The following is a 24,917-nucleotide window of genomic DNA, read 5'->3' on the forward strand; positions in this document are numbered from 1 at the left end:
TAAAGATCTTTCCTACCTCCAAGCCAAGGCACATTTAGTAACCTATATTTTTAGCAGTGTATGACCCCTTCTATGAAAAGATGACATTATGATTTGTCATTTCAGTTCAAGTATTTGAGCTAAAATAGAAAAAGATAGGAATTTTGAAAAATGCCAAAGATCATGAGAGGTTGTTTGTAAAAACCAGCCACTGTGGAGCACAATGCTGTTTCTGAAATCACGTTGCTCTCAGGAAGCAGGATTTTGTCTTTAACTTTTCGAATCACGGTCAGCATCTGTTGTGCTGTGTACAGAGGCTGCCGAATGACATCTGGTGGGGCTAAAAGTTAAATCTATGCTCAAACCTAATCGGCAAGCACATCAGTCACATGTGTGATGCACTGCAGCAACATCGTTAGAGAGTGTCAGATGCAAACCCCTGTTTTACACACTGCTGAACATGTTTTTAAGACAGGAACAGCTCCACAGGGGGTTGCCTCCACACACCAGCCACTTACCACTGACTTTAGATGGATAAAAATGAGGTCTTGTAGGCAGATACATGATACAGATTTATAGCTTAAGGTTTTTTTTTTTTAGAAAGTGCATTATACTTCTGTCAACGTACAGAAAAGGTACAGTAAGCTGGTATGGTGAGGATTTAGTCAAGTGAATAGACACTTGTACTTGTTGTGTTTCATCACAGGAAAACAAGACTAAAATGTTACAGTTATATTCATGAGTAAGTGTGTATATTACACTGTTGCATTCCGAAACACCAGTGCCTAAACATGAGCGCATTGCCAAGGACGCATAGTTAAGGAGTGGCTGAGAAGGCCACTTATGCGAAGAAAGACATTTCTAACATTTTTGTGGTTTTATTTATCAAAAACGGTAATACCTCTTTAGCCCTTATGCTGCTGACACCGAAAAAACTCATCATCCCATGCTTCATAACAGAATTGCTGTAAATGGCGGCAGTGTGCAAACGACAGCAGTATGCATCTATGGAAGACCAGATTTGCCAAATTGAAAAAAAAATAAAATAAAAAAAAATGGTTCAGTAAATTAATCAGTAAATTAAAAAAAAACTAAAGTATACATTGCTTATTGTGATTGTAATTATACACATATTTCCTTTTTTCTGCAGTTATATATTTCTCAATTTATTTATTTCTGTATTATGTATTTTGTTTTATTAATGCCATTTTTTGTGTATTTTTTTCCGTATCTATATTTTTAACAGTTGTTCACTTTATTCATTGATTCATGTATTCATCATCAAATCATTTATTTATTTCTGTATTTCTTTATTCATATGATAATAAGGGGGCATGTTTTTCACGTTCAGGCTTAGCAATCAAGACCAGGAGGAGAAGAGCTGATTAAATTGTTCTTTCACCAACTCCATGAAGAACTGCAATGCCACAGACAGACAGACCTGCTGATAAATAACTCTCGATGGCTTCCACAGGCTGTATGTGAGAAGGGCATCCAAATGTCTGTGTGATCTGAATTTTGCAGAAAAAGATGATGAACCACCTCCTCCAAAGTTCTGAACACTACGGGGTCGACCTCTGTATCAGCAGAGGCAACAAAATGGAGCAAATTGTCCGCCACATCCTCCACACAGAAGAGTGAATAATCCGGACCTGCATTTTCAGTCAGATCAGCTAAGAGTCTCAGCTCTTTGACTGTCTGCTGCCTGTAAGAAGCCATTATTGTACTGTCTTGTCCTCAGTTACCGCTGAGAGAGCAAGACATGTACAATCGATCTACAGAATCTGATATCCATCAACCAATAGGAATATTAAGATGCTGTGACATCATTGACTGACAGCCTCTTTATTAGCATAAGGACAAGGAAATGCAGAAATAAATAGAGAAATAAATAAATATAGAAATCAGTAGTTATGGAAATAAATGAATAGAAAAACAGAAGAAATGTTAAAGAAACATAAATACAATGTTAAAATAAATACAAAAATTAGTGAGAAGGGGAAATTACTAAGTAGACATATAAATAAATGCAGACATATTAATTTATATAAGATTTTATTTATTAATATATATATTGGTATGTATATTTATTTATTTTTAGATTTAGCATCATTATTCTTTGCAATTCTACTTCATATATTAATTTACTAAGTCATTTATTTTTAATTTTATTTACTTTTCATTTTGGCAAATCTGGTCCTCCATATGCAGCCATGTCAATGTTGTTATTACTGGAATAGCAGTGCCTTCCTGCAAATGTGCAGGGTGATGGTGTTAGCCACTGTTTTACCCTAGAAGGGTTCTAAACATAATAATATTTTAATTTTGTGTTGAATGAGTATGCCAGTATGCCTGGATTTCAATTACAACTGTTCATTTTTTTAAAATCAGCATCTGGTTTACTTCACTGCTCTGGCTCATGGCAAAAGACAGGAAAATTGAACTCCTGATGGAACTTTCCACTGACCACTGCAGTAGGCTACTGTTGTTGCTGGCGGTGACAGAATTTTCCATCGCTGCTAAAGTGAAAAGCATGAAATATCTGGTTTTATTACTGTGTCTTTAAAGCTAAATGATCTCTGTTTTGCTTAGATTAAACGAAGCACACCGCATTCAAAAAGCAGTCTGGACTGAAATGCACCAAAGAAACTGTTCAATTTGGACTGCAATCCTCAGGGAAGTTAGAAAAAATAAACTTCAGATACTCCTTGCAAAGACATTTCCTTTGAAAAGCTTCAGTGACACATTTAACAGAACAAGGTTTAATCGTTTTCTTAGCACCAGTTACTCTGCTAAAGACTATCTGCTGTAAAAGAAAGGCCTGAAACATGTGAATGTGTTTGGTTCTGACATCACAACTATGATGAATTTGAGACAGGCAGTTTCTACAGCTTAGTTTACATATCACTGCTGTCGGAATAAAACCTTGTATCTCCATTTTGTCGTTTTTCAGTTTTTGACATAATTTGAAAATTCCTGTTGCCCTTTACATTGTTTGTAAATTTCATCATGGATGGACCAAAAGAAACGGCCCAGAATGACTTGGAAAAAAGTCTGGTTCCATTGACTTACATTAAAAGTAAAGTATGTTTTTTCCTTCTCCTGTAAAGTTACTATTTTGGAGATACAAGGATTTGTTCCAACAGCAGCGATATATGGACTGGGGAGTGAACAGTACATTTTCAAAGTTTACCATCATTTACGTAGTACATTCCATAATATAGATACTTTAAATCCACACCCTTCTTATGTCAAATTGGATCTATTTCTGGTGTGTATTTTTTATGCAGAACACAGAGCTCCTGAACACGGCCGTGTTGACTGGTAAGAAGGTGTCCATACCGGTGAAGGTGCTAGGAGTGGAGGCAGATGGCTCGGTCTCAGACATCACCAACTCCAGCAGGTGCAGGTCCGCAGATGAAGACACTCTAAAGGTACAGTACATCACAGCACAGCCGCTGTCCACCGCTCTGCCAATTACACTCGCCGCGCACCACTCATTACCAGCCTAACTCTCTCCGGGTGACATCTCCATTACACCTGGCAGTGCTGAGGATGCTGGAGTCATACTGAGCTGAAGCACTGACAAGCCCCAGTGCCCAGCTCCTTATTACAGATTAGAGACTTCAGAAAGTTACTCCTGAGAAAGAAAGTGACGGACAGAGAAACACAGAGACAGAGTGACCCAGTAGCCTCTATCTGAAGCTGTGCCTTTTCTTATCCAGAGCACATCCCTGCCCCCAGGGCCTGTCTTTTCTTTGCGTGTTTATTATGAAGACCAGAGACCTTTATCCAGTTATTATTGGATCATTCTCTTGAGCCTCTCTTGCCAGAACCACAGTGCTTTAAGAGAGGGTTTAAAGCGTTTAAAGGGGTCAAATCTGAAGATGAATCTGCACTCCACTCTTTCCGTTCATTTCTGGCCCAGTGTGGCCTTAAGCACCAGACTTAGACACACACATGGAGAGAAACACAGGCTATTCACATTCTGTATTTCAGATTAACTGACTAGCCGGAACAGGGATAAGGAGACAGTGTTACAGACACACTGTACACTGTACTGTTGTTCCCCAAATTGCCAGAGAAGAGCCGAGCAGGGAACGGCTGATGGTTTTTTAATGATTATTTTGACTGAGCACAGACTAAGTGCTCTCAGTTGTTGGAGAATTTGACAGTCCCTGAAGCATTGAGAGGAAAAGAGGAGGTAACAACTGTAATACATTTACTAAATGAGACAATACAACCATATGGAGCACCCATTCCACGCCGTATTTCACTGCCTTTCACGGCTACATTAGCATAAAGCCACTAAACTCTTTCTCAGGGGCTGATGAGTTTCACACTGTGTTTTTTGTCTCCATCTTTAACAGGGTGATTTAACAATATTATGCTAATTTACCACTGTACATTATCATGCTAACAATTTCTAGCCTTTTCTAGATCATGTTAACTAGCTCTTTTCCTTCTTGTTTCTCTCAGGTGTCAGAGAGGTGTGAGAGTGTCTATATGAATGGAGAGGAGACGAGAGGCAGAGTGAGGATGATGGTCAACTTCACCTACAGCTACCTGAGTGCTCAGCTGGAGGTCAGCGTGTGGCTGCCCCATTTGCCCCTACAGATTGAAATGTCTGACCCAGAACTCAGCCAGATCAAGGGCTGGAGGGTGCCTGTCTTCGGGGCCAAGAGGTTAGACAACGTTTAGCATTTTGGCAATGCAGAATGAAAATGAAAACTAATGTATATTAATGTAACAAAAAGTTATTTCCCGTAATGTGATCTTTTCTATCGGTCCATTTATCATGAAATGTTTATATAATATCAAGGGCAGCTGTCACTTTGAAATGATGTAAAAAAAAAAAAGCTTTTCACATTACAGTGACAATATATACATATGGCCACTTTGCTAGGAACACCTGCACATCTGCTCAGTCATGCAGTTATCCAGTCAGCCAATCATGTGGCAGTAGTGCAGTGCATACAATCATACAGACACGACTCAAGAGGTGCAGTTAAAGACCCCCGCACTTAAAAATGTGTGTTTTTTTTTAAATAGTTAACTCCTCTTGGCTTATTGTGGTTATAGAGACTGATATTTGTATCAAATTGTTACCATAGCACAGAGAAAACACAGGCAGTGCATCAAAATGTGATTCCTTGTTGCAATGGGGTCAATCGTGAGGCGTGGTCTGGCAGCCGTGCTGCTACACAATAGCACCAGAAGCTAGTGGTAGCCTAGAAAGAAAGCCTAAGCAGCATTACACAAAACCACACAAATTCATTCTGGCTCACTGAAGCTTTACTGACGCAGGTTTAGAGAAGAAAGACTGCAATCTGAGCAGTGAAATCTGTGTGTTTGTATGTGGAGCTGGTAGCTTAAGATACTTTTAATTCATATGCTTGTTCGCACCAGAGGCTAAGATTAGCTTTGCAAGAAGACTAAACCACCAGCAATAAACAGCATTCATGAATCGAATGACCCTACCCGACTTGTGACAACAGTATAAGCTGGTGGTGGTGGTGTAATGGTGTGTTGATGCATATTGTTGTTCAGCATATCTGAGTATTGTTGTTGACCATGTGCATCCCTTTATGACCACAATTTACCCATCTTCTAATAGCTACTTCCAGCATGACAGTGCGCCTTGTCACGAAGCACGAGTCATCTCACATTGGTTTCATGAACATGACACTGAGTTCAGTGTACTTCATTGGCATCTGTCACCAGATCTGAATCCAGTAGAGCACCTTTGTGATGTAGTAGAAAGAGGGATATTCACAGCATGAATGTGCAGCTGACAAATCTGCATCAATTACATTGAGAAATCTTGTCAACATGGACCAGATTCTCTTAGGAATTTTTCCAACACATTGCTAAATCCATGTCAATCCCACAAAAAATTCTGTTCTGAGAGCAGAGTGGGATCCTTCCCACTATATGTTTGGAGTTCCTAATGAAGTGCTTGGTGAGTGTATATATCAGGGACAGAGCATATTCATTAACCCAAAGGTAACACAAGGTAAATGCAAGCGTTAGCCATCTGGCTTATTTTAATTTATAGTCAACAACTGTAATCAACAAAGCTGTTAAAATGATTGACGTGTGTATATATTAGATGGCTGGATTGCTGTTATTGAACTCGTATAATCAATGCTGTGCAGTGTTTAAAGCAGCATTGCGCCGAGGTAATTGCAGTGTTGTGAATGCCTAACTGATTAATCATCAGTTTAGAAAACGGCATGAAGATGTAAACATGGAAGGTCAGTCTTGCTCTTTATTCAAAAATTCACTAGCAACCGGTTTAGCTTGTATTATCTACAACAACTGTGGTCTCTGTAAAATCACAGGAATGCTTTAATTACCTCAGTATACAGTATACTGCATTATATGCAGACATTTACATTTGAATGGGGGCGTGGTTATGTGTGAATTGAATTCCTTTTGACAGAATTAGCGTACTTACTTAAGGATGTAGTACCTCGTATAAATGTTTTCTTTTACAACTACTACTAAGTGTTCATGCTAGTTAGAAAAGTTAGCGCAGAGACAATTATCTGCATGGCTCAGGTGAAGATATATATAGATATAGTATATATGTACAGAGAAGATGAGATACTGCAGCTGGGGCACTGCAAGTAGCAGAAAAAAAATGAAAAGAGTGAGAGCGAGCGAGAGAGAGCTGAAAGAGAGACAGTGTTTCTCATTTTCTCTCCTGTGTCTTGAAGAGCAAGCTGGGAAAGTGAGGAAGATGATGAGAAGAAGGGCAGAGGGTGCATGCTGCAGTACCAGCACAGCCTGGTCCGAGTGCTTACGGCCTTCGCAGCTGAGGCTCCAGGCTCGAGCGGTTCCTCTCCTGTGTACTTTCTGGGCCCTGAATGGCTGGTGGATGTGACTGGGCTGGTGCGCTACTCTTTGAAGGTGGGGGACACGAGCATAGCACGACTGCAGTCTGGAACAGTGCTGAGCGGCAGGGCTGCTGGAGTCACTACTGTACAGGTAACTGGTCCTCATGGGAGAAGGTTAAGGTTGCTTTTTTTTATTACAGTAGTGAATGAAATGTCAGTCTGTTTAGTTACTCTTTACACCAAAAGTTTGGGGGACACCTTTTAAAATGTTTTAAATAAATGAGCATGTGTGCAACAATAATAATAATAATAATAATACTATTATTAATAATAATAATAATAATAATAATAATAGTGTCTAATAATAATGTCCTTCAGCAAGACTCCTAAAACTATAATTGCTTACATCTGAATAAGAGCATTTGCCAATATATAAGCTTCACTTAAAGAGGAATTGCACTGATTTTTCAACATTTCAGCATAATTCAGTGGTTGAGGCGTAAGCAAAGTCATTCAGAGTGGTTTGAGATTAAATAGTGCTTTGTAGAAAAACATATTGACCCAGATTTCTTTACAGTGGCGCTGGTAAGAACCAGGGGTCACAATATTTACAATGCAAATATAGCCATTTTATTTAGTATCCAAAACCACCAGCGAACCTACATGTTCCTTCTGGGTTTGATGTTGATGTTGATGTTGATGATGGTAAAATAGTGTCAAATCTGAAAACATACGTTTTCTTTTGGGACATTTGAGCCTTACACCAGCTTGCATGTACCTCTCCACTGTGGATGGATTAAAAAAGACTTTTTAGGTCAAAACCTTACATCAGGACTATTGTAATTAAATGTCTCAGGCATCAGACAGTGTATTTGTAACCAATCCATGTAATAATATTCTGTGAGGTAGCTTTTAGAGGCATTAAAGTTTTCAGACATCTGCTTCCTATCCTTACAATTGTGAAAAAGTCTGACTTGTTAATTTTCTTTAGAGTAGAACATTCCACATGAGACCACTCTGAATTACTTTAGTTACATGTCAAACAATTGAGTATACAGAAATTTTGACAATTCGGTGGAATTCCCCTTGCAGTTGCCTTTACCTTACTGCAAAAGCTGGAATTGAAACAACTACAAGAAAGTACAATTTTGAGAATAATGAATTATGATACCTCACTGACACCTTGTGCAAAATCTGTTCCTCATGCCAAAGAAGACACTGTGATGTGCTTAAAGCTAAGTGTTGCAAAATTTGACTGTTTTACGTTAACAATTAAAAGTGAGGTCACTGATTTTAAGTCATAACACTTTATCATATCTGGTGAAATGCTCTTCAAATTCCAGCTGCTGGCAATGAAGTACATACTTAGAAGAAAAAAATCCAGTCTCTGTTGCTGCCCTAATGGCTGATACTGGCAGACAAATTGAGAAACAACATAAAAAAGGACGAGCTAGAGAAAAGACAAGAGTAAACATCAGTGTGGCTTTCCAGCACTGTAGAAAGCTAATGGAGTTGAAGGCCAAGAACAGTGTCACTCGGCTTTGCACGGAATACTTAATAGAGAGGCTGTGTTTGTTTGGTTGAGTTTTAAAACATCAAGCTTCAGCTAACTTCCACCAAACTCAATGACCCCACCTTTAATTTAAAAGTATCTATGATGAAATAAAGCACTACTGGATAGATCTGCTGCTGTATGTAAGCTTAGACATGCTCTTGAGAAGTAAATACAAGACCTGTTGATGCAATACGCTCAAAATCTGGTCCTGCTGTGTTTGTTTACTCTCTGGGTCAGGTGATGTCTCCTCTTACGGACGCGGTACTGGCTGAGAGGATGGTGCGGGTGCTGGATGATAAAGTGAGCGTCACGGAGCTGGGAGTGCAGCTGGTCTCGGGCCTCTCGCTGAACCTCCAGCTCAGTCCAGGCAGCAACAGGGCCATTGTGGCCACCACCACCACCCAGGACACCATGCACAACCCCAAACAGGTCATTCATCAGCGACAAAAGAATCCTGTTTCCTGCTGCAGCGATCAGAAAGGCTTTTTTTTCGGAGCATCTGGTGGCTGAGATTTTCTATCCGAATGAATATCTGCTCATAAGATTCAGAGCACGCTGAGAACTCAATAATATTCACAGATTAATAGAGTTCGCACATTTGCTGGGGCAGAATCACATTTTATGAAATGTGTCAGGGGAAACCATTAGATGCTCTAAATTCCTTTAGATGACAGCCAATTCAGATTTTGCGTTTCAGTAATACGGCCATTTGGTTGACCCAGTCAATATCAGGCTATTAGCACTCAGCGAGGGGCTTCATCCGTTTATGTGATGGGCTCTGCTAGTGCAGCTCCACAGGCTATGCATAATGTATTTCACCTCAAAATATAGGACAGCCTGTGGCGGCAGTTGTTCGTGTTAGCCGGCAGCTCTGGGTGTTCTTACTTGTTACAGTAATTACTCCGCTCGTTGCCCTCTGTTTTTTTTTTCAGCTGGATTTCTTTTTTTCTTTTTTTTCAAATAAATATTGATCAGTGCTGGGGGTTTATAGGGCAGAGATGTACTGAATTCAGAGTCTGAGTTAATCATTAAAAGATTAACATGTTCATTTCCTTGAACATGGCACTAATTAGATGGATAGATGCGTGTACTTTATTGATCCTTAAGGGGAAATTAGTTTGCAACAGTAGCCGAAGAACACGAGACATTATTTACACATAATACATACAGGCCTTTGCAAAAGTTTGGCCGCCTCTGGCCAAATTACATGTTTTGTTGATTTTCTAAGTGAAAATAAATACACATCCTGTACAGCAGGGCTTTTCAACCTTTTCCACAAGGCACACTTATTTATCACCAGAAAGCATAAAGGCCCACCATGGAAAAAAATAATAATTTACTAAAAAAGGATCTTTTATTTCTCAAGTGCTGACACAGAAACCTGAACAACAGCTTAAAGATCAGATCATCCATTTGAGTCCAATCACGGAAACCAAAATTTCATTCTTAAAAAAATAAAAATTAGAAAAGAAAAAAGGAATTTTGTGTTCAGAGCTTTGGCTCACACTTCTCTGATGTTGGCCAGTGTCCAGAAGGCGAGACCTGGTCAAGACCGAGACTGGATCAACATTTTTTCAAAATATAATGAAATGGAAGAAGGATTGAAAATTGTGTGTAGTTTTACGTGATAATAGTAGTAGTAATAATGATAATAATAATAATAATAATAATAATAATAAATGAATAATGAAACAATATTGATATAGCAACTAGTCTTAATTAAACTCCTCATTCTGATTTTTGGAAACAAATGAAAGTAAGATAAATATATTTCTTTGTTTCTTCTTGATCTTAATGTTTGCCTGTAGAGGATCTGTTAACTTATTTTTTAGGAAATCAACAACTTATGATTGTATACTTAAACATTCACACAGTGTAAAGACATCACTGTGCAAAAAAGACCAACATCAACTGAAGCATTCACATTCAGTACTGCACTACTTTATACATGTGCAGTTGTTACTAACTGTAGTAACATATAGGTCACTTTCCTAGAACTTTGTCTTTCACATTGTCCAGAATCTTCATTCTGTATGCCTCATGATGAATATGCTGAACATAGACAATCATTTCGAGCCCTTAAACGCTTTGATATGAATTTCTTTGTATTGCATCATAGGAGGCAGTGGTTGCCTGCTGGGTGAAGTTCAGCGATGGCTCTCAGACTCCACTTGACCTGTTCGATCCCAACGGCTACACGCTTACGGTCAGCTCGCTGGATAAGAAGGTGGTGTCGGTGAGGAAGGTTCCGGGCCGTGTTGTGGTGGCGGAGGCGGAGGGGCAGGGCTTGCTGCTTCGAGCCGAGCTGGCCATCTGCGAAGCCTGTCAAAAGTCCAAACGCAAGAGCAAGCTGGCCGTGGGCGCCGGCACCGTTAGGGTCAAATTCCTGTCAGCTGAGCAGCCGGCCGTGGAGAGTGGGAGGACGCAGCCTGGCATCCGAGGCGTGACTGATTATGGCAGCGATGCTGAAACTGTAGAGAGTGAACTCAGACTGAGCTTGACCTCTTCTCATGGTTTGGTCGAAATCTTCAGGAACACTATTCCTAGCATGCAAGAGAGCACCACGAGAGAGATCAACACAACGTCAACCAAGTCTAGCCTGCAAGAGGCAATCGGAGGGGCCATATCCACCATCAGAGCCGTGAACGGACTGGGGATGCCTGCTACAAAGCCTGATGTTAACAAAGCTCTTGTTACAGTTGGCCCAGCAAGTGTTTTGAGAAAGAGCTTTGGCAACCTGCTTGACCAATCAGACTTCACTTCCCGAGAAGAGGAACCTAAAGAGGATCCAACCTTGGTGGAGAGCGATTTGATGCGGACATTTGGTTTCTTCACGGACTTGGAGATCTGCATCTATTCACTGGTAGGGGTCTCCTGCTTGGCAATAATAGCCATCCTGCTTAACTGTGCCACTCACAACGCGAAGTCACGCAGTAAGAAGTCTCCAGTGCAGTGCCAAGGTCCTGATGAGCATAAGCACCATTGGGTCCGCCTGGGCACGGCTGCGGAACAGAGCAGGGCTGTGCCAATTGTGACCACGCAAGTGCCAAGCACTGCTGCAGAGATGCCAAACAGCATGGAAATGCAGAAACCCATGGAAAGGCCTACAGTTACAGAGATGCCCCGAGCAAGAGAGATGCCCACGGTGCCGTGTGAAGAGAGGACGGCCACTTTGGGCAGAAGGAGCAGCACCCTGCCCCACAGACCAGACCCTTTGGCAGTTAGGTCAGCAACTCTACTACCAAGGCCAATACGGAATGATCCGCTGCATTCTCCGACAAGCAAGAGGAACCAGGTCCAGTTTACCACCTTCACCACTCTCGACATCAAGCACTTGGCAGCGCTTAAGAGGAATGGGCAGGATTTCAACTGGGCCAGCCAAGGAGCCGGAGGTTTTAATCATGCACCGGGCGCCAGTCAAGCAATAGTAACCAATCAGGGAGGCTCGTGCAGTCTGGTTGGGGCAGCAGGTCAGGCTGGTCTATGCAGTCAGGTCAGGGCAGCCAGTCAGGCAGGCCTGTGCAGTCAGTTTGGGCCAGCCAATCAGGTAGGCGTACACTTTCAGATAGGAGGGTGCACTCAAGCAGGAGATTGCGCCGAGTCCAAAGGATTTCTCCCTGAAGCTCCATGGCCTGTAGTTAAACCAGTAGCACAGGTTTAATGAATGAATGTCTAGGTATGTGATGTATCTGATTTAATGCTAATTCAAAATATTTCCTAGAGTAATGTGAAAGTTCAGCCCTCTTTTTATTCACACATTTTTATTTATATAAATAAATTATGTAAATATATCAACTGGATTTTTCAGTGCTTTTGTACATTTGTATGGAGGAATTTAGAGATAAAGAGAATTTCAAGAAAAGCAGTTTATTAAATAATTATATTTATGACTTAGTTATTTATTTTGAAATGAGCCCTTAATGTGTGTAAAAATACAGTACTATACAAAAGTCAGAGATTACCCTTTTGTTTATTTGATTTCCAGTCAAAATGGCCATTATATACAAGTTATTCATGTTTTAGGAAACATATTGTCACTGTCTGTACAAAAACTTGAATCTCCATTTTTGACGATTTTTTTTTACATAATTTGAAAACAACAGCTGCTCTTTGCATTGTGTGAACTTTGATTAAAATCTCTTTACATTAACATACATTAAAAGTTATGACAACCAACTTCTAAGACTGAACTCCTGAAAAGAATGGAAGATGTAATAAAGGCAAAGTGTGGACACACTAAATACTGAAAAAATGACATTATATATAGTTGTTAAGGATTTTGTGTAATTTTCTGTTATTTTTTTTTTAAGCACTAAAAATGTACTTAATTTGTACTTAATGGCTGTTTGACTGGTAACTAATTGAATGAAAGGATGGTCTCTGAGTTTTGCACAGTGTTGTTATATCTTTATTGTGTGAGAAGTAAGTTGTTTTCTTGTATCATAAGTTGACTTTTTTAAAACTACAAAGTTTAAAAGTCAAATAAGTTTTGTTGTCGCAAAATCAAATAAACCGCACATTTTCAAAGCTTACATCTGTGCTGTTTTCTTTTTCAAATAAATTCAGATTCAGATTTCTTAAACTAGAGAAAAGATTGAAGATCGGCCTGTTTTGAAGAGCAGTTCTCTCCTGTTTGCCTTGTGAGTGCTGATTGTGTCCCAGTGTAGAGGAGTTTATCTCCTCTGTGACCTGTTCCGTGCCTCAGTTCATCAGTGCCTCTCTCTCTGACAGCTCAGAGTGAAAGGAGAGAAATCTCTGCTGCACACACTTCTCCATTATTCTGATAGCGCTGGAATGCAGGGCTGGGAAAAGCAACTTGTGTCCTCCACAGAAGAGAAGTATTGATAACTCTCTCCAAGCCAAAGCTGCAGGATCGCATCGTTAAATTGCATTCCGGCATCGTGGCCCAAAACAGCGCTGGCTTAGACGAGCACAGATAATCTGATGTGCTGAAACTCAAGGCTGCTGTGGATTTACCAGAGGAAGAAATGGCCTCATCTCCTGCATCTGCTGTGGGGAGATCTCCTGAGCAGCCCAAAATAATCAGTGTATCCAAAAAGTTTTTTTTCTGTTTGGCTCTTACATGGAAATTGGGTAGTGCTTTATTTCGTCTTGTACATCTTTTGCATGAGTTTAAAGGGTAATTCCTCTGATTGTTCTACACAATTTAAATTAATTAAGATGTAAAGTCATTTTGAGTGGTTTGATGTGAAATACTTCTTTGTAGATAAACTTAGGCCCAATCCCATTTCACCCCTTGTCCCTACCACTTAGCCCTTGGCCCTCTGTTTTGCACGTTCACGCCTAGGAGTAGGGTGTCCCGATTTTTGTTGAGATAGATGGCAAAGTGTTAGGCCTGAAACATACTTTACGCAAGGACGCGAACGCAAATGACAGTGCTCGGCCAAAGCACTGCAAACGCTTTGTCCTTCTGTACAAACTCACTGCATAAGAAACGTTGCTGTGGAAGTTAAAACACTCTGAAGGGGGTGATAGAGTACAAATCAGAGAGGGATCTACTGTTATTCCAACAGCCTCAACAGCTAAATGTGGACATTAGAGGAGAGTGAGCTTTACCTCTTCACTTGGATTGGAAATGTGATAATCATATTTTTATGCCATCTTTGGGTGAGACTCAACTGCTCGTCTGCTATGGCAGTTGAAAAAGCACACTGGTTGTACAAGACCGCTTGGTCAGGCAAGCGCCCCTTGCTGTAACGCTCAAAGTTTAGCTTGCACTTGTTGTTAGATTGTATTATCTTAGTTTAATGTTGTTTTAATGTATTATGGTCCTTTTCTTCACAACAAACACAAAAAATCGCTAGTAGTATGCTAATATCTCTGTAGCTGGCTAGCTAAATTTCTCATTACACCTTAAATAATCCAGCAGTACTGACGCCTGAGGTGGCAGAATGTAATTGCTACGCCTTTTAAGGTGGGACAGGAAAAATCGGACAAGAAGCTGGTGAATAGCTGACTTCAGCTTCATATGACCGAAGAATTAGGGGTGGGCAATAATAAATAATTGTCATATTGCCCCCCTCTTTGAAGGTATATGTTGCCCTAAATGTAACTAAAGCCCAGCAGTGAGGTTGCTGAACTTTACCCTCCTTTACTGTCACTGCAGACTGGCAGGGTTGCCTGCAGAGCACCACTAGTAGCCTGTTAATGAAGTGATTTTCTTTTTTATTTGAGGGACCCATTTCATAGGGGAAGATTTCAACCACTACCCCTTGTAAAGAGGCCAGGTGACACTTGAAAACAAGCGGTAGGGGTAAAAATAAGAAATGGGATTAGGCCTTAATGTGTCAGAATTGTTCACAGTGGTGGTAATGGGAACCAGACATCTGAAGAGTTTAACGCCTCTAAAAGCTCCCTCACAGACGGGCTTGGGATGTAACAGAATACAAGTGTTAAATAATACATATTCAGACTACAGAAATGAAATGTCTGTGTTCAGTCCAATGATCTAAGTTACATTTGTTCAGAATACAGTTACCTTTTACATTTTTATGAGAATACTTTACAAATACCTACCCACTACATAAAAGAAAATAAATGTAAAACAATTTTTAAATAAAAAAAATTAATGATTTTAAAATCTGCTTGCGGTGGGTAGCAAATATTAGACAAACTCTAGAGTGTACTCAATGGCTTCTTTATAAACACTGAACTGCTAAAGCCTGAGTAGACTGATAAATCAAGGTGATGATCAGTTATTAATTACTGAGCATTACTGAGCTCCTCAGAGGGATGATCAAACTAACAGTCTCTTATGTAGTGGACATGTCTGCAACTGATAAGCTTAACGTTAGTGTTGTACTGGATACTGGGATTGTGGGAGTGGCGGTGAGAGAAAAAAAACTTCAGAATTTTTTGAACATCATTTAAATGGTAAGCACATTTTTCATGAAATGTATAAACAGTGAACTATAAATGGTTATATTTGTGTTGTAGACATTGTGACCCCTGGTTCCTGTCACCACCACTCTAAAAAAATCTAAGTTGGTAAGTCTCTCTACAATGAACCACCTCACATCAAACCACTCTGAATGACTTTGTTTACATCTTATCAACTGAATTATGCAGAAATTTATGAAAAGTCAGTGGAATTCCCCTTTAAAGTAACTTACGTGAAACCTTAGAGAAGCACTTATTGCCATAATCCAACAATTACTCATTCCTATGACCACTTCCAATACTGTGTGCTTTAGCACTCCGTCTTGTGTATTTTTAAATAATTATCTGGTAATTACTATTAATTACCATGTAATTACATATTCAATTTGCAAACTTGGCACTGAGTACTACATGTAAGAACAACACGGTAACCTATTCTGAGCAATTATTGCATTGCAGCACTAAGTACCTCTGTACATACCTGTGAAGTGCACCAGTTATGTACTTTAATGTTCAACACACAAAGTTTGTATCTGATATTACTTGTAATTAATACATGTTTATGTATGAAATACACTCCTAAACATAAACATGGCAAGAAAAGTTTTTTTGTGCAAAGCTATAAAAGAACCACATTTAGTTCCCTAAAGAACCTTAACATGGATAGTTCTTCTGAGAACCAGTTTTGTAATTGAGATGTGTGAGTATGAAGAACCTTTTTTAAGTTTTACGAACTTCCACATATGGTAAAGGTTCTAGGATGAACCTCTTAATTGGTATAGAACATTTACACTATGTGCAGGTTCTTTAAACTTTTAAAAGGTTCTTCACACTTACAGATGAAATGGTTCTTTAGGGAACCAAAAGTGGACCTTCATTTTTAAGAATATAAAATGTGTTACCAGAAAAAGTCATTTAGAATCAGTCAGTGAAATAATCTAGAGAATTGTCAACATGTATTCATTCAAAGAAACCTTACTTCAGACCTGATTTTGAAGCTGGAGTCCCGGAATGCAATTCCACCCTAAAATATCAGCAGTAAATAATGCCGTGTCAATAAAGATTTGTGTTCCTTGAACATAATGATCCAAGAAAGAAAAACAGAATGTTAGAAACAGGCTCAGGTTTTAGGAGGAAATGACTGACTCTGCTGCCACTATCATCATCATCAGTGACCTCTTAATCTTCAGCATCAGATATTCTATTGACAGATTTAAGGGATTGAGGTCATTGTGTTGCCGGATTAACGTGCATTAGTAGACCAACCCCCACCAACACACACACACACACACACACACACACACACACAGAGCCTATGCCTCGCAAAGTGGGCCAAAGCAAAAACCCCTTCTCTTCCTTTCACTCTAAGTCAGTATATGATCAGTGTGTCTGTTTATATTTACTGCAAATGCGAGTTCAGTAGATTTATTTACAGGGAGGTTTAAGGTTTGCGTGCAGACTGCTCATCACCAACACACACAGCTGCCCTTCCAGGCCTTACAATATGAGCCAAAGGCAAAATCCCCTTCTCTGGTTTTCACTGATGTACTGTAAAGAATTGTAATTTTACTGTAAATATTTAAAATACTGCTTAGGTCAATTTTGTACATTTTATTTATGATGCTTGGGGTGGGTGTATGTACCAAAAATAGTCGACTGACCTGTATTGTGCCTCATTAAAAAAAAAAAGAAGAAGAAAAAACAGTCCAGGCTGAAACATTCATTCTAACTAAATTTCTGTAGGCTGAATAGGCAAATGTAGGTAAATGCATTTTTTGTGACATCACAAAACCAGTTTAAAATGGGTTGTTTTTGCTGCTTAGTTTCCATACATGGACAGCATGGACTGAGGAGTGACTGGTACTTTTTGAAGCTTTAACAGATCAAACTCCTTTATTTGCCAAAAAAAGAACAATTTCCATAATATGGGCCCTTTCAATTCTGGTTTGTTTTTGTATTTTGCTGTAAATTCTGGGAGAAAATATACATTCTTAACTAGTTACTCAATAATTTACAGCAAGGGCTCATAAAATTGACCCATCCCAGAATTCCCAGAAATCTTCTACAAAAGCAAACAGGAAAACTTTTGACATTCTTTAAATCTTCAAATTCCGCAACATTAACACAAAACATGCCATTGGCAGCCACAGTCAGAACTTACTTGTGAAAGGGTGCTGCATAGTCAGCTATATATACTGGATATACTGCTATTTTGGGGGTGTTTCTTAATGTAAATGAGCCTGACCAATATAACAGACAGTAAGCCAGGGGTCAGCAACATGCAGCTCCAGAGCAACATGCAACTCTTACTTCCCTGTTGCAGCTCCACAGCAGAATTAGATGTTTAGGTAAAAATAAAATAATCCTCCTTTGCAGTAAAATAAAGCTCTGCTGATCGTTCAACACAGTTTTAACAATAAATGTTCTTAAACGCTGGAGTTGTATAATTGCTTATTCAACCTTTAACCCTTTAGATTGGCAGGCAGAATGCTGGTCACCATAGCAACGCAGACAGCAGTCTCGACTAGCTAGTAGCTAACGAAAAGACAAAGAGAAAATTTAAGATGAACACTGATAATGGAGACGAATGGACTTATTTGCATTTATAAGCAGTCCATCTGGTTGCCAGATACGTTTAATCTGCAATGAGAAACTGTCAAACACTAAAACCTTGGACTTGTAAAAGTTTGAACGTTGAGAGACATTTTACAAAAAAACTATTCCACTTTTGAGGAAAAGTTTCCTGATGGAGATGTGAGAAAAGCAGCTATAGCTGGGCTAAAGCTTAAAGCAGAGTAAGTCTGCGTTTTTGTTTGTCAATTTTTTTGATCTACACTACAAACTGCAGCACATACTGAGACATATTTACAGCCAAGATGGTAAAACATTACTTCAATAAACGGACATAAAATGTTGTGGCTCCCAAGCCAGACTGATTTATGTTGAAAGCACAAAATGGCTCTTCTTAACATTTGTGTTGTCGACCCCTGCGCTAAACATTGAACAGCAGAAACTAAGGAGAGCAGCTAAGAGGGAAAACTACATAGCAAACAAAAAATGCAAGGCAGAAATCAAGGGAAACAAAGATATATTTACAGTCATAAAGCACCTGCAGGCAAGGTTACAAACTGAACATAGGTGGACAAGATAACAAGGAGGTGACAAGATGAAGTAGACAGGGAAGAAGGGGTGGAGCCTCACCGGGGAAACCATAACATCTGCAAATAACTCTCTCTAATTTTTTTTTTTTTTACAGTGAAGTTAATAATACTCCTGGTAAACATGCCTGTTTACACAAATGTAAGAAAAACTGTCAGAAAGGTTAGTCTGAAGTGTTTTGCAGCATCAGAGGTTGTGCTACACAAATTAATTGAAACATATGAAATGCAGCAGCCATGCCTCGGGCATTTTTGTCCTGTGCTGAAACACAAAAAGCTCCATGAACAAAGAGAAGACGCTGAGGCGAATGTGTCGCAGTTTTCAGTGGCGGGGCTAGATGAAGGGCCCCAGCAGAGCTCTGCCTGAGCGCAGCCACAAACATCAGTGGCTGTAAACATGCCTCGATACAGACTCCCCACATCAGAGCCGGCGCTAGATCCACAACTGTGGAGTCCTTTGAAGGAGAGCAAAGGGAGAAGGACTGAGCGTAGCCTCTGAGGGAGCAACTTAAAAACCCGGGCAGGCAGCAGAGCCGTCGCAAATTGATAAGGCTACGAAGGTAAATGGTAAACACGGAGGAAAGAGAAAGCAATTGATTTTTAAGAGGAAACGGTGAGACAGTATTGAATGCCGGGCCGTGAGAGCTGAGTAATGAACAACAGAACATGTCCTGAGAGAGAGAGAGTGAGGGGTCAGAGGACACTACAGCGAAACAGACAAGGACAAGCACTTTTACAGTCTCTCTTGCTCGCTCGCTCTCTCTCTGTCTGACTAGCTGTCTCTCGCTCTCTCTTTGACTGGGGCTCTGTCTACAAGATCAATACTAGGTGCCGGAGTGAGAGCGTGGAGCACAGCTCATTCTGCAAAGCTGATGTAGTTTTTAGACTGTTATGTTACTCACCAGGGAGGCTGACTATGTCTGGCACATTGCTTATAAATAGCCTAGTAAGAGATGAAATCTGTCTACTTAGGCCATTCTGAAATTATTCTTGTATGCTTTGACTGGAAGAATTGAGCTAACCTTATTCATTCATTGGTCAAATCAGTTCAATCAGTTACTGAGATTGAGAAGTGTCCTCATTTTACTTTGTCATGCTTTAGAATGAGAAAAACAGAGGATAGTAACTAGTTCCTTGTACTTAAGTGTGATGGATTTGTACCTGGTTTTGATGTTCTTTTCAAGAGCGATTTTTTTTTTTTCAGAGCTGCGTAGTAATCATGTTACAGAAGTAGGTGAATGTAGAGTTGAGAGTCTTGCTCAAGGGCTCTTATTGGTATTGGATGGTGTGCTTACCTGAGTGGGGAATTGAACCCCAGTCTATTATTTAAGTATTTTCAAATTATAATAATTAAGTATTAGCTTATACTCTAGTGTACTTCAAATGAAAGTGAACTACTCTTACCACTTTAGTCCTTCACGTTGAGTTACTAATTCTCTTTTCATGTTTTTTTTCCTTTCATTAATTTCTTGTTTTGTTGGTTAAGCTGTTCCACACTCTTAAAAAGATGAGCTACAAATCGTTCTTTGAGCAGTTCTATTGAAGAACTACTTTTAGTTTCCTAAAGAATCATTTTTGTAAATGACATTGTGAAGAACCCTTAAAAGGCTTAAAGAACCTTAACATAACCAATGTAAGGGTTCCTCCTAAAACCTTTACATTATGAGGAGCTTTAAAATGGTTTCCTTACACTCATGTGTCTCATTTACCAAAACGATTCTCTAAAGAACCATCCACAGAAAGGTTCTGTAGGGTATGGTATCTGTATGGTTCTCATAGGCATCACACAAAGAACCTTTTTTGGAACACTTATTTTTTTAAGAGTGTGTACTGCTTTCCATATGGTTACATCTCATGCTTTTGAGCTTTTTTGTTTTATTTCAAAGCAAAAGGATCCTAAAAAGGGAAGCATAGAGTCTAACATGCTCCAGTTCCTATGCTGATAGACGCTGGAGGTTCTAAAAAGTTCCCTTGAAGTTTAAAGGGAACTCTGTACTCCAACTGTTTTTTGACCTCATGTTTTTTACACTCTTAAAATGAAAGTTTCATAAATGGTTCTTGGATTGGATGTATGGTTCTTTTAAAAACCTACATGGAGGATCTATGGACTTTAAAAAGCTCCAATAGACCTCATTTACAAAAACAGTTATTTAAAGAGCCAACTAAACGAAAAGAGCCATTTCTTTTATGGTTTTGATCTCAAGAACCCTTGTTGTCACCTCTATTTTTAAGTGTGTAATTAAATTGTTTTTGTTAGTTAGTTAGTTCTACTTGTACTCGGACATTGTTTGATTGAAGAAACACTTTTACTTAAAGAGACGTGGAAAGTCCTCTTCTGAAGATGCATTAAAAAGTATGAGGAAGTTTTAAAATCACAACTGCTCCCATGAGGATCTTTGAAGGCTGGCTGTTTGAAATGTGTTTTCTAGCTTCCCAGTATTAACATTAGCTATCTGGCTTTCTAATGCATTCACTAGGCAGTGAAATGTATGCCCCCCAAAATCCACCCCAGGGCGATTGTAGTTTTTCTAAACTTCCACTCTTTGTTACATTGTAAGAAGATGGGTTTCCTAGTCTAGGCTCATTTGGCTATATCTATGGATATGGTGGAGAAACAAATCCTGATTGTATACATTTCTATTGGGTGTTTAACCCTTTTGTTTCCAACCAAAACTCAACAGTGAAATAATAGAATTACTACAGTTTTCATAAAACAAGCATGATTATACAAAACAAAAAAGAAATAAAAATTACAGATGTGACAGAAATCATTAGGCCTCTGAAGTCCTAGAAGGCCCTGAGGGTTCTCCACTGCTGATTTTGATTTTTGTCCTTTTGCTACTACTATGGAAGTGTTTGGCTGTGTCCACTCAAAGGTTATTTTAACTCCACAGTGATGCACTTTACACATAGCTGCCTTCCACAAGAGGAACATTTGAAAAGCAAAGAAAAAAATCTCCCTTCAGTGTATTTATAATGGACTTGAATCACTAAAAGCATTTTGAAAATATAATAGCATGTCCTGTAGTTAATCCAGTTCACTTTGCTGAATCATTTGTCTGTGGTGGTAAGAATTTCTACTTGGGCGGTCTTTTTAGGAAGCTTTTAGAGGGTTTCGGGAGACATGATTTCTGGGCAGAAGTAGCAGTCTCACCATCTGAGACAGGATTTGGACTCCAATCATGAGATTAAAAAACAAGGCCCTGCTGTCTGTAGCTTTTACGCTAATCCTACCAGGGCACTGGAAGAGCTTGGCCCTCTTCAGTGTGCCACAACATGCTGTCTTTCCATTTAAAAGAGTAGCACTCGTGATCTAATACAGCATTCATACTCGCTCTCTGTGAAGTGGTAGTCTGGGTTTCAAATGTGAGAGTATTCATTTCCAAAGGAGGCAACATGCACAACAGCAGCTAAAGAAATAATATATTTGGTATCACTTTATTTGGATAGTCCATTTTAGATGCTTTGTAGATGCTTAATTTACTTTTAAGTTACATTCAACTAAATATCTACTAAATTGACCATCATTTTCTTATTATTTCTTGTCATTTTTAACTCTAACCTTAACCTCAACCCAGAACCTAAACCCAACCCTCACCCTGGTCTTTGCCCTAACCCTGGTCCAAATCCTAACCCTAACCCCAGCACTGTTTGGAATCAACTGAGTTTCAACAGATAGTTTGTTAATAATTTGAACATCTGTAGATAATCTATAGGGGACTATAGTGGACTATCCATATAAAGTGAGACCCCATATTCTCGTAAAGTGTAACACAGAGAGACTGAATAAGATGCTTGGCCAGGTTATCTGTAAACAACATTCAGAGTCACATGAATGCATTAACTAAAGTGTGCAGTGTGTCTGAAGTGGAATTAGTGTCTCCAGCTGTTTTAATTGGAGCTGACATCAATGCAAAGGTGGAAGCCTATAGGATTAAAGGAGGAGATTTCAGCAGTCTGTCAGAGGAAGCAGAAGAAAAAGGAAATGAATGAACAGGGCAGTGGAGGAGTCTCACTGAAGAGCTGGAAATTGTTTCTCTTTTCTCAGGAAAGGACATTTGGACAAATCGTCTGCTTCAGTCTGCACAATTTATTTGGAGTCCATCTCCTATTTCACGACTGGCAAGTGCAGCTAGTGTTCTTTATCCCTTTGATCTATGACAGCCTGTTATTTCTCTACTCACTCTATAGCTTCTGTCACGCTGGCGGAGACTCACAACTGCCTCGTCCAGCCGCCGCTGCACGAACACACATCACCCAAGCACAAAGTACAGCTCAGACTATGGAGCTTTCTGGAGACACTCACACACACTGCTCAAAAACAAATGCAGCACAATCAAACACACACATTAAAATCCAGAAATATTATCGCTTTGATGTTTTTATCCTGCATTTTAATCCAATTCCAGTGCAGAAGAATACAGAGCTAATGGTTCAGGGGAATGGTTTAAAGAAGAAAGACAAAGAGCAAAAGAGGGAACGAAAGACAGAACACCAATCCAGAGCAAAGGGGGCGAGGAATTATATTAAAAGAAAGAAAGAAAGAAAGAAAGAAAGAAAGGAAGAAAGGAAGGAGAGAAGGAAAACGGAAGAAAGGACTGCTTCATATGAAAGCAAGGAAGACTGAATGAAGAACAAAGATAGTAGGAAAGAAAGAAAAAAGAAAGAAAGAAAGACAGAAAGAAAGAAAGGAAGAAGGGAAGGAAGAAAGGATGGCTTCAAATGAAAGCAAAAAAGATTGAAAGAAGAACAAAGATAGTAGGAAAGAAAGAAAGAAAGAAAGAAAGGAAAGGAGGGAAGGAAAAAGGAAGAAAGGACTGCTTCATATGAAAGCAAGAAAGACTGAAAGAAGAACAAAGATAGTAGGAAAGAAAGAAAAAAGAAAGAAAGACAGAAAGAAAGAAAGAAAGAAAGGAAGAAGGGAAGGAAGAAAGGACTGCTTCAAATAAAGCAAAAAAGATTGAAAGAAGAACAAAGATAGTCGGAAAGAAAGAAAGTAAAGAACGAAGAAATGACTACTTGAAATAAAAGCAAGAAAGATTGAAAGTAGAATGAATATTGTAGAAAAGAAAGAAAGGAAGAAGGAAAGGAAGGAAGGAAGGACAGAAGGAAGAAAGGAAGAAGGGACTGCTTCAAATGAAAGCACGAAAAACTGAAAGAAGAACAAAGATGGTAAGAAAGAAAGAAAGGAAGGAAAGAAAGAAGAAAGAAAGAAAGAAAGGAAAGAAGGAAGAAATGACTGCTTGAAATGAAAGCAAGAAAGACGGAAAGAGAACCAAGACAGTAGGAAAGAAAGAAAAAAAGAAAGAAAGAAAGAAAGAAAGAAAGGAAGAAAGAAAGGAAGGAATAAAGTAAGAAAGAAAGGAAGGAAGAACGTAAGAAGGGATTGCTTCAAATGAAAGCAAGAAACATTGAAAGAAGAACCAAGATAGCAGGAAAGAAAGAAAGAAAGAAAGAAAGAAAGAAAGAAAGAAAGAAAGAAAGAAAGAAAGGAAAGAAGGAAGAAGGGACTGCTTCAAATGAAAGCAAGAAACATAGAAAGAAGAACCAAGATAGTAGGAAAGAAAGAACGAAAAAAAGAAAGAAAGCAAGCAAGAAAGGAAGGAAGAAAGGAAGGAAAGAAGGAAAGAAGGAAGAAGGGACTGCTTCAAATGAAAGCAAGAAAGATTGAAAGAAGAACCAAGACAGTAGGGAAGAAAGAAAGAAAGAAAGAAAGAAAGAATAAAAGAAAGAAAGAAAGAAAGAAAGAAAGGAAGGAAGGAAGGAAGGAAGGACTGCTTCAAATAAAAGAAAGAAAGAAAGAAAGAAAGAAGAAAGAAAGAAAGGAAGGAAGAAAGGAAGAAGGGACTGCTTCCAATGAAAGCAAGAAACACTGAAAGAAGAACCAAGGTAGTAGGAAAGAAAGAAAAAAAGAAAGAAAGAAAGAATGAAAGAAAGGACTGCTTCAAATAAAAGGAAGAAAGTCTGAAAGAAGAAAAAACAATAAGAAAGAAAGAAGGAAGGAAGGAATGGAGGAAGGAAGAAAGGAAGGAAGAAAGGACTGCTTCAAATGAAAGCAAGAAAAACTGATTGTAGGAAGAGAAAGAAAGAAAGAAGGAAAGAAAGAAAGAAAGGAAGGAAGAAAGAAAGAAAGAAAGAAAGAAAGAATGAATGAAAGAAAATAGACAGGAAGGATGGAAGGAAGGACTGCTTTAAATGAAAGCAAGTAGGATTGAAAGAAGAACAAAGATAGTTGGAAAGAAAGAAAGAAAGAAAGAATGACAGAAAGAAAGAAAACCAGTAAGAAAGAGAAAGCTTTAGTCTGAGGCAAGCTGTGCAGTGGGCTGTTTTAAAGGAAGTAAAGAAAGAGTGAAAAAGGAAGAGAAAGAAAGGAAGGAAGACGGCCGATCCAGAGGATGAGTTTAAAGACTCTTCTGAGGTGTTTTCTTTTGACCTTTTACGAACCTCATAACAAAAATCCCCATCCAACAAATGGTTTAATCT

The 24,917-nt window shown here is 39.1% G+C and overlaps 1 protein-coding gene across 1 annotated transcript in view; it reads left to right on the forward strand.

The window, feature by feature from the left end:
- Positions 1–12,037, forward strand: part of si:dkey-1d7.3 (transmembrane protein 132D) — a 28,652-nt gene extending 16,615 nt beyond the window's left edge. The window contains 5 exon segments of the mRNA XM_036588871.1: positions 3,270–3,413; positions 4,459–4,664; positions 6,702–6,972; positions 8,614–8,805; positions 10,496–12,037. Coding sequence (XP_036444764.1) covers positions 3,270–3,413; positions 4,459–4,664; positions 6,702–6,972; positions 8,614–8,805; positions 10,496–12,037 — 2,355 coding nt within the window.
- The last annotated feature ends 12,880 nt before the right edge of the window (positions 12,038–24,917 follow it).

This window comes from Colossoma macropomum, unplaced genomic scaffold (assembly GCF_904425465.1).
Source record: "Colossoma macropomum unplaced genomic scaffold, Colossoma_macropomum, whole genome shotgun sequence".
Taxonomy (NCBI): Eukaryota; Metazoa; Chordata; class Actinopteri; order Characiformes; family Serrasalmidae; genus Colossoma; species Colossoma macropomum.